The sequence below is a fragment of the Carcharhinus amblyrhynchos genome, chromosome 21, assembly GCF_965287045.1.
Source record: "Carcharhinus amblyrhynchos chromosome 21, sCarAmb.v2.hapA, whole genome shotgun sequence".
Lineage (NCBI taxonomy): Eukaryota > Metazoa > Chordata > Chondrichthyes > Carcharhiniformes > Carcharhinidae > Carcharhinus > Carcharhinus amblyrhynchos.
This window is the reverse complement of record NC_137344.1, coordinates 3,678,320-3,689,127: the sequence shown is the minus strand read 5'-3', so window position 1 is coordinate 3,689,127 and position 10,808 is coordinate 3,678,320. Positions and strand designations below refer to the sequence as shown.

The 10,808-nt window shown below is 47.5% G+C and overlaps 1 protein-coding gene across 1 annotated transcript in view; it reads right to left on the bottom strand.

The window, feature by feature from the left end:
- Positions 1–2,369: 2,369 nt before the first annotated feature.
- Positions 2,370–10,808, bottom strand: part of LOC145356561 (TOM1-like protein 1) — a 46,557-nt gene continuing 38,118 nt past the window's right edge. Inside the window, exons 12-16 of the mRNA XM_080209331.1 lie at positions 9,600–9,651; positions 8,999–9,080; positions 8,097–8,187; positions 4,989–5,084; positions 2,370–2,999 (exon numbers count right to left, since the gene is read on the bottom strand). Of these exons, the coding sequence (XP_080065457.1) occupies positions 5,015–5,084; positions 8,097–8,187; positions 8,999–9,080; positions 9,600–9,651 (295 nt within the window). The 3' untranslated portion in view covers positions 2,370–2,999; positions 4,989–5,014. The remainder of the gene's footprint in view (positions 3,000–4,988; positions 5,085–8,096; positions 8,188–8,998; positions 9,081–9,599; positions 9,652–10,808) is intronic.

The following is a 10,808-nucleotide window of genomic DNA, read 5'->3' as shown; positions in this document are numbered from 1 at the left end:
ATGAAGTTCGCCTGTCATATTGGTCCCTAAACCTGATGGTACTCAACAATTCAGTGTGGATTAGCGGAAGGTCAACCCAGTGACAATATCGCATTCTTATCCAACCCCAAGTTTGGAGGAATGTATGGAGAAGGTCGGCCAAGCCACATACCTCCCAAAGATGAACTTATTTCGGGGTAACCGGCAAATACCTTTCTATCGAAAAGCAACCAAGAGTAGGCTCAGGCTTCAAAAGAGGCTGACCTCAAATGTGTTGTATTGCGGCAAGAAGGTGGTACGGGGTTTAGATCCTAATGAAACAAATGAGATTGCCAATGTTAATTCCCATCAGCAAATCAGAAAGTTAATTAAAGATGGTCAGATTATCCGTAAGACTGTGACTGTACACTTATGTGCTCGATTCAGAAGAAAACACTTGCATGCAGGAAGGTGGCACATAAAGTTAGTTTATTTATTATTAGTCACAAGTAGGCTTACGTTAACACTACAATGAAGTTACTGTGAAAATCCCCCAGTCGCCACACACCGGTGCCTGTACGGGTACACTGAGGGAGAATTTAGCAAGGACAGTGATCCAAGGCTGGAATTGAACCCGGGTCCTTGGCGCTGTGAAGCAGCAATGCTAACCACTGTGCCACTGTGCCATCCTTTTTGTAAGGACCATTTTGTAATGTTTCTTTAACTGTATTGAAGAACCTCAGACTGCAACAGGGTGGATGGAGGGAAATTTATCATTGCACTCTCTGTGAAGGCCATTTTTAAATATTTGTAATGTTCTTTTGGATAATTTATGAATAAAGTATATTTTTGCAACAAAAAAAATTCACAGTACAAGAACAGGAACGAGCAATGACCGCTCTCAATCTCCACATCATCTCTCTCATTCTGATAGACTCAGTCATAGAGGTTTACAGCAGGAAAATAGGCCCTTCAGCCCAACTTGTCCATGCTACTCAGTTTTTACTACTAAGCTAGTCCCAATTGCCCACCTTTGACCAATATCCCTCTATACCCATCTTACTCATAGAACTGTCCAAATGCTTTTTAAAAGGCAAAATTGTACCCGACTCTTCCACTACCTCTGGCAGCTTGTTACAGACACTCACCACCCTCTGTATCTCTCTCGTCCCTTTGTATCTCTCCCCTGTTACCTTAAATCTATGCCCTCTAGTTTTAGACTCCCCTACCTTTGGGAAAAAATATTGACTATCCAGCTGATCTATCCCCCTCATTGTTTACAGACCTCATAAGATCACCCCTCAGCCTCCTACGCTCCAGCCACAATAGATAAACTCACTGAACTATCAGCAAAATCCTGAAATATACAATGTTATTCAAACACAGACAGGATATGATGTACAACAGACTATTCATAGGTGCAAATACTCCACTGCTGTTTAAAGTGTCTCTTTGAATTTCAGATCACTACACCACATTGATGCATACAGAACTGGGACAATGGAACAGCCACACTAAACTAATTCATTCCTTCGAAAGCACTTCATGATGTTCCAAGCTAATGGAAGGCACTTTATGAAAACAAGCTTTTTTCTCTATGCATTTAGCAGTATGACTACTCTGTCAATGGCTTCATGTAGTCCCTGCTTTTTAATACCCAGGCAGATTAAACTCCAGTGAGAGTCAGTGTGTGTGGAACCCGTAACCCAGTGAGAGTCAGTGTGCGTGGGACCCGTACCCCAGTGAGAGTCAGTGTGTGTGGGACCCGTACCCCAGTGAGAGTCAGTGTGTGTGGGACCCGTACCTCAGTGAGAGTCAGTGTGTGTGGAACCCGTATCCCAGTGAGAGTCAGTGTGTGTGTGGGACCCGTACCCCAGTGAGAGTCAGTGTGTGTGGGACCCGTACCCCAGTGAGAGTCAGTGTGTGTGGGACCCGTACCCCAGTGAGAGTCAGTGTGTGTGGGACCCGTACCCCAGTGAGAGTCAGTGTGTGTGGGACCCGTACCCCAGTGAGAGTCAGTGTGTGTGGGACCCGTACCCCAGTGAGAGTCAGTGTGCGTGGGACCCCAGTGAGAGTCAGTGTGTGTGGGACCCCAGTGAGAGTCAGTGTGCGTGGGACCCATACCCCAGTGAGAGTCAGTGTGTGTGGGACCCGTACCCCAGTGAGAGTCAGTGTGTGTGGGACCCGTACCTCAGTGAGAGTCAGTGTGTGTGGGGGACCCGTACCCCAGTGAGAGTCAGTGTGTGTGGGACCCGTACCCCAGTGAGAGTCAGTGTGTGTGGGACCCGTACCCCAGTGAGAGTCAGTGTGCGTGGGACCCCAGTGAGAGTCAGTGTGTGTGGGACCCCAGTGAGAGTCAGTGTGCGTGGGACCCGTATCCCAGTGAGAGTCAGTGTGCGTGGGACCCGTACCCCAGTGAGAGTCAGTGTGTGTGGGACCCGTACCCCAGTGAGAGTTAGGTGATTGACTGAATGTTATTTCTTTAATTTGTTTCAGGCTATAACTTCACCATTAACACCCTGTTCCCACTGCAAACCCCTTTCCTCCTGTTTGTTGTTGACATCTTCCCCTTCCTGTTTCCCTCGTCCTCTCACCCTGCCGTACCTAAATCCTATGACAGTTACAAAACATGTCTTCTTTAAGAAGCTGGAGATTTGTAACTGTGTTTCATTGATAAGAGCTGAAATGTTATGAGTATGACATTAATAAAGTTCATTTTCTGGTCTTTGTTGGAAGTGGGAATATTGGTGATGGGGCGAGGGGTAATTCTTCTGCAGGTTGAGACGATGGTGAATCTTGGCATTTGGCAGAGGAACAGCTGCGTCTCCCAATAATATCTCCATGCGGTGTTACAGAACCTTGCTCCTGTAAGGAATGGCTGCACTGGGAGCTTCCGTCTGGGTCTGTGTGAACTGTGATCTGACTTCACTGTGTGCTGCAGAGACACCCTGTATCGCCAGGATTAACATCACCAAGCATCTTCAAGGTAGAACTGCCTACATCTCTTCAAATGTCCTTGGAATTGCATTCGGCCGCATTCGCTGTTCAAAGGGGGTGAAAAAGAATATCGTTTCATTGATTCTTCCAAGTCGGCTCAATGTCACATCCAGTACCTGTCCAGGTGAAGAGAATCCCCTGGCGCTTAGTGGAATGGGAGGTGATTCCATTGACCATATCAAATTCTAGAGACAGATTAACAGGTTAAATGCTGTGAGATTGGTTTATGTGGTTGGAGAGTTTGGAACTGGGATCACATCTCAGGATAAGGGGACAACCAGTTGGGATTGAGCTGATAATTTAACATAAAGGGTTGTGAATCTCTGGAATTCTCCACCCGCAGGGAGCTGTGAATGCTCAGACAATGAACATATGGAAAACTGAGATCAAGGGGCGTTTGGGTTTGAAGTGAATCGAGGGATGTGGAGCTCGGGCAGGAAAACGGAACTGAGATTTAGGACCAGCCATGATCTTACTGACTGGTGGAGCAACCTCATGTGGGGACATATGGCTAAACCTGCTTCTTACATACCCAAACAACAACCAGAATCTAGATTGTGAGTGGTAATTTCAGGTGGGGAGGTGAAGACCTTGTGGTATTATCACGAGATTATTAATCCAGAAACTCAGCTAATGTTCTGGGGACCTGGGTTCAAATCCCATCATGGTAAATGGTGGAATTTGAATTCAATTAAAAGAAAAAACAGGAACAAAGAATCTACTGATGACCATGAAACCATTGTCGATTGTTGGAAAAATCCATCTGCTTCATTAATGTCTTTTAGGGAAGGAAATCTGCTGTCCTTACCCGGTCTGGCTTACATGTGACTCAGCAATGTGGCTGACTCTCAACTGGCCTCCAAGGGCAACTAGGGACAGGCCATAAATGCTGACCAAGCAGTGATGCCCATGTCCCACGAATGAATAAAAAATAACTGGGCCCTTTCATTAGTATACTTGATGCTATAATTTTGCAGGCACTGACCTTTTACCTCCAGGTTCTGAATTCCTTCCCTCCAGCTGGTTATAACTGTATAACCGCTTGGAAAAATGTGAACTTACTTAGAGCGATCATCTGTAATAATTTCACTCCAACACCTCTGAGAACCTCAGTGAGATTCCCTGCCTCTTTAAACAGCAAGTACCATTCTCACCTTGTCAAGGAAAGTGACTTACTATCCGGGTAATCTGAGAGAAGGTCCATCTGTGTCTGGCCAAACCATTCCTGGTGTACTAGCACACTGATGTACTGATGAGCTCCATGAAGAGGCAGAGACAGAGACAGACCCAAATCAGAACATTGGCCCAGCAAGACCCAGTTGTGGACCCAAATCAGGGTTCAGACAGGCCTAGGTTCAGACCAAATCCCAGGCCACAGGCCCATACCAGAGGCTGCATCCCTAGGCCTTTAGATGGCAGGCTCATTGATACCCAGGCTCGGGGCTGGGCTAATAATTGCCGCTATGTTTGTAACCACCTTTCGTGAGCTCAAGACTCTAAAGTAAATACTGGAACAGGAACCTGCAGGTGAGATTGAGGTGCAGCCAGTGAGAGTGGTCCCTCCCAAGTTGTACAATGTGGTTTGGGTGGACAGTAAGGAGGTCACATGCAGCCTGGACAGTGAGATGGAGTCTGAATGGGTTCAAAGAGCAGAGAGTTCTCGTGGTCGACAAATTCCAAAATGAGAGAGGGTGAGAAAGCTTCATTTCAACAGGGAAAGAGCTGAAGAGCAGAGAAATTATCTTCAGTTTCTACAGAACCCAAGTCAGAGTACTCTGTGCAGAAGGGGGCTGCCCACGCAGGGTGGGGCGCCCACAGCCCAGTGCACACAGCACAGCGTGCGCAGTCTGGCCCAGCGCATACTGCCCACCATACAAAGCTCATCATCCCCAGGCACTCTGCTTCTGTGCCCCCAGTATAACATGCACAAGCCCAGCAGACACCACCCTTGGCACAACCTTCACCCCCTTGCCAGCATTCTGCCTGTAACATAAAACTCAAACAGAACTTGAAGCTGAACATCAAGCACTTACCGAGCAGAGCAGTGCAGAGAGCAGGGTTAATCTGCAGCCTTGTCATGGAGAATTCTAGCCTTATTTACAGCAACATCTAAATCTTCATAAATAGCCCTGCAATTCGAAGAGGAAAAGTGGGAAATTAGCTGGAATGAAACATGTGCCCGGGAGTAAGTTGCAGACTGGAATAAATTGTTTACGATTTACACAGATGATTTGGAGTTGGGGACCAAGTGTAGTGTGTCAAAATTCACAGATGACATGAAGGTGAGTGGCAGAGCAAAGTGTGCAGAGGACGCTGAAAGTCTGCAAAGGGACACAGATAGTCTAAGTTAGTGGGCGAGGGTCTGGCAGATGGAGTATGACGTTAGCAAATGTGAGGTCATCCATTTTGGTAGGAATAACAGCAAGAAGGACTATTATTTAAATGGTAAAAAATTGCAGCATGCTGCTGTGCAGAGGGACCTGGGTGTCCTTGTGCATGAATCACAAAAAGTTGGTTTGCAGGTAATTAAGAAGGCAAATGGAATTTTGTCCTTCATTGCTAGAGGGATGGAGTTTAAAAACAGCGAGGTTATGTTGCAGCTGTATAAGGTGCTGGTGAGGCCACACCTGGAGTACTGTGTACAGTTTTGGTCTCCTTACTTGAGAAAGGATATACTGGCACTGGAGGGGGTGCAGAGGAGATTCACTAGGTTGATTCCGGAGTTGAGGGGGTTGGTTTATGAGGAGAGACTGAGTAGACTGGGGCTATACTCACTGGAATTCAGAAGAATGAAGGGAGATCTTATTAATAGATAAAATAATGAAGGGAATAGATAAGAGAGAAGCAGGGAAGTTGTTTCCACTGGCGGGTGAAACTAGAACTAGGGGGCATAGCCTCAAAATAAGGGAGAGCAGATTTAGGACTGAATTGAGGAGGAACTTCATCACACAAAGGGTTGTGAATCTGTGGAATTCCCTGCCCAGTTGAAGCTCCCTCATTGAATGTTTTTAAGTCAAGGATGGATAGATTTTTGAATAGTAAAGGAATTAAGGGTTATGGTGAGCGGGCGGGTAAATGGAGCTGAGTCCACAAAAAGATCAGCCATGATCTTATTGAATGGCGGGGCAGGCTCGAGGGGCCGAATGGCCTTACTCCTGCTCCTATTTCTTATTAATCTAATCGAGGGGTTCAGGGTGGTTTATATATAGAATAACAGATACCGGGGAGTGAGTTACAGACTGGAATCTAATCGAGGGGTTTGGGGTGGTTTATATATAGAATAACAGATACCCGGGAGTGAATTACAGACTGGAATCTAATCGAGGGGTTCAGGGTGGTTTATATATAGAATAACAGATACCCGGGAGTGAGTTACAGACTGGAATCTAATCGAGGGGTTCGGGGTGGTTTATATAGAGAATAACAGATACCCGGGAGTGAGTTACAGACTGGAATCTAATCGAGGGGTTCGGGGTGGTTTATATATAGAATAACGGATACCTGGGAGTGAGTTACAGACTGGAATCTAATCGAGGGGTTCGGGGTGGTTTATATATAGAATAACAGATACCCGGGAGTGAGTTACAGACTGGAATCTAATCGAGGGGTTCGGGGTGGTTTATATATAGAATAACAGATACCCGGGAGTGAGTTACAGACTGGAATCTAATCGAGGGGTTCGGGGTGGTTTATATATAGAATAACAGATACCCGGGAGTGAGTTACAGACTGGAATCTAATCGAGGGGTTCGGGGTGGTTTATATATAGAATAACAGATACCCGGGAGTGAGTTACAGACTGGAATCTAATCGAGGGGTTCGGGGTGGTTTATATATAGAATAACAGATACCCGGGAGTGAGTTACAGACTGGAATCTAATCGAGGGGTTCGGGGTGGTTTATATATAGAATAACAGATACCCGGGAGTGAATTACAGACTGGAATCTAATCGAGGGGTTCGGGGTGGTTTATATAGAGAATAACAGATACCCGGGAGTGAGTTACAGACTGGAATCTAATCGAGGGGTTCAGGGTGGTTTATATATAGAATAACAGATACCCGGGAGTGAGTTACAGACTGGAATCTAATCGAGGGGTTCGGGGTGGTTTATATACAGAATAACAGATACCCGGGAGTGAGTTACAGACTGGAATCTAATCGAGGGGTTCGGGGTGGTTTATATACAGAATAACAGATACCCGGGAGTGAGTTACAGACTGGAATCTAATCGAGGGGTTCGGGGTGGTTTATATATTGAATAACAGATACCCGGGAGTGAGTTACAGACTGGAATCTAATCGAGGGGTTCGGGGTGGTTTATATATAGAATAACAGATACCCGGGAGTGAGTTACAGACTGGAATCTAATCGAGGGGTTCGGGGTGGTTTATATATAGAATAACAGATACCCGGGAGTGAGTTACAGACTGGAATCTAATCGAGGGGTTCGGGGTGGTTTATATATAGAATAACAGATACCCGGGAGTGAGTTACAGACTGGAATCTAATCGAGGGGTTCGGGGTGGTTTATATATAGAATAACAGATACCCGGGAGTGAGTTACAGACTGGAATCTAATCGAGGGGTTCGGGGTGGTTTATATACAGAATAACAGATACCCGGGAGTGAGTTACAAACTGGAATCTAATCGAGGGGTTCGGGGTGGTTTATATATAGAATAACAGATACCCGGGAGTGAGTTACAGACTGGAATCTAATCGAGGGGTTCGGGGTGGTTTATATATAGAATAACAGATACCCGGGAGTGAGTTACAGACTGGAATCTTATCGAGGGGTTCAGGGTGGTTTATATATAGAATAACAGATACCCGGGAGTGAGTTACAGACTGGAATCTAATCGAGGGGTTCAGGGTGGTTTATATATAGAATAACAGATACCCGGGAGTGAGTTACAGACTGGAATCTAATCGAGGGGTTCAGGGTGGTTTATATACAGAATAACAGATACCCGGGAGTGAGTTACAGACTGGAATCTAATCGAGGGGTTCAGGGTGGTTTATATATAGAATAACAGATACCCGGGAGTGAGTTACAGACTGGAATCTAATCGAGGGGTTCAGGGTGGTCTATACGAGTGAAAATCCCACTCCCTGAAGGCTGATACAATTGGAAACTCACTCCGTCTTGTAACTGGTGTTGGTGAGAGCGTCGAAGTCCAAAGCGACCAGTCCAGGCCCCACACTCTTCACAGCTCCCTGCTGGCTTGTACCTGGAACACAGAGAAGTGGCTCACTGACCAGGGGGCACCGTGGGGTAACAGTAAGGTGGTGGCACTGAACCTGGGCACTGCAGCCTCATTCACCCCCAGAACTGGATTTCCACAGTGGGAAGGGGAGGGTGGGGACTATACCCAAATCCCACTCCACCTCCTCCGAGCATTCCTCACAGCACGTCCACCCTCCTACCTCCCCACTCAGATCTCAGATCCAACACTGATCACAGCTAAACAACACAAAAAATGAAATTAAAACCACAACTCTTTTGTGTTCCTTTGATTTATCGCCCTGGGACACTAGAGGAGGAGACAACTCATAATGAGAAGCGAGCATGAGTGACGAGGAGATAGGAAGGGGGAAGAGAGAGAGAGAGAGAGACAGACAGACAGACAGAGAGAGAGAGAAAGAAGGACAGATGGACAGAGAGTTAAAGAAAGCAAGACAGAGGGACAGAGAAAGAGAGACAGATGGACAGAAAGTTAGAGAGACAGAGAGAGCAAGAGAGAGAGACAGACAGAGAGAGGAAGCGAGAGAGAGAGATAGACAGACAGAGAGACAGGGGGAGAGAGAAAGAAGGACAGAGACAGGGAGAGAGAGAGACAGACAGAAAGAGAGAAAGAGACAGAGACAGGGAGAGAGAGAGGCAGAAAAAGAGAGTGAGAGAGAGACAGGCAGAAAGAGAGAAAGAGACAGAGACAGGGAGAGAGAGAGAGGAGGGGAGACAGGGAGGCTATGGGTGGCTGTGCTGCTCCCCATTCATAGCTCCTGCTATTTTCCTCACGTTCCTGTCAAGAAGATCATTACCTGTGGCTGTAGGACTGTGAGAGGCTTCAGACAGCAGACTGTAGACGGGTGGCAGGGTCTGGGCACTCCGCGGGGAAACCAACTGCAAAAATAGAGGAGTTAACGCTGATCCAATCAGAGTTACACAACTGTTAAACCCACCGGCCATCCAGACCAATGGAACAGAGTGGGGGGGGGGGGGGGGGGGGGGGGGGGGGGAAGAGAGAGAGAGAGAGAGAGAGAGAGAGCGAGTGGGGAGGGGGAGAGTGAGGGGGACAGCGAGGGAGAAGGGAGGAGAGCGGGGGAGAGGGAGGAGAGCGGGGGGGGATGGGGAATAGGTGACGGGGCAGAGGAAATGGGTGGGGGTGGGGGAATGGGCAAGGAGGGGGTGGGGGAACGGGCGGGCAGGAATGGGTGAGAGGGGGAGGGGGGAATGAGTGAGGGGGAGGGGGGAATGAGTGAGGGGGAGGGGAAAATGAGTGAGGGGGGAGAATGGGTGGGGGGGAGGGGGAATGAGGGGGAATGGGGAGGAGGACGGGGAGGGAGAATGGACGAGGGGGCGGGGGACAAGTGCACAATGTATATTTGACCTGGTTAATAAATGTGACCCGAGCAGACTTACGTTGGCATACAGGGGTTCCGAGGCACTGGCACTCACCCGGCTCTGAGCCGCCCTGGAAACAGGAGACAGAGAGAGAGAGAGAGTCTGTGTAAGTTTCCGCATTCAGACTGTTTAAATTCTCTTCCTGACTTACTGATTCCGCCTCCAGGCCCAGACAGTGACCTCCAACACATAACAGCAGCGTCCCAGCCACTGAGGGAGGGAACCGAAACCAGCTGCCCCGATTCCAGATGGTTCTCAGTGTTGGCCAGATTGTGTTACTGACTGTGAGGAGAAAACCCTTCCAGCAAAATCTTAAATTTCCTGTTATCAATTAGCGGCCTGCATCTTCAGACCAATCAGGCTGGCCATAACGTCTTCAGACAATACCCATCCAATCACAGCATCGATACACTGCGGGGTGCGGCCATTCAGCCCATCGTGGCTGTCCCAGCTCTCTGAATGAGTATCTCACCGTGTGCCATTCTCCCACCTTCTCCCCGTAACCCTGCACATTCCTCCTTTCCAGATAACAGTTTAATTCCCTTTCGAAAGCCCCGATTGAACCTGTCTCCCTCCACACTCTCCGGCAGAGCATTCCAGACCCCAACCACTCTTTGATTTGATTTGTTATTGTCAGATGTATTAACAAACAGTGAAAAGTATTGTTTCTTGCACGCTATACAGACAAAAGCATACCGTTCACAGAGAAGGAAAGGAGAGAGTGCAGAATATAGTGTTACAGTCATAGCTAGGATGTGGCGAAAGATCAGCTTAATGCAAGGTAAGTTCATTCAAACTTCTGACGGCAGCAGGGAAGAAGCTGTTCTTGAGTCAGTCGGTACGTGACCTCAGACTTTTGTATCTTTTTCCCAACGGAAGAAGGTGGAAGAGAGAATGTCCGGGGTGCGTGGGATCCTTAATTATGCTTTGACTGTATAGCGTGCAAGAAATAATACTTTTTACTGTATACTAATACATGTGACAATAATAAATCAAATCAAATCAAATCCCTCCCTCTCTCTGTGTGAACAACTGTCTGAGTACCAGTGCCCACTGGCTGGCCTCCACTTGCTGTCCCCCAGTGTGTCACTGCCTCTTCACCAACGAATATCTGAATGATAGATGGGAACCTCGGTGGGGGGGGAAGGGTTTGGGTAATGGGCGTTTGTTCAGTGTTGAGGGTTTTCTGATTGTTATCTCTCCTTGAGAAGACACTCAGTGCTGCAA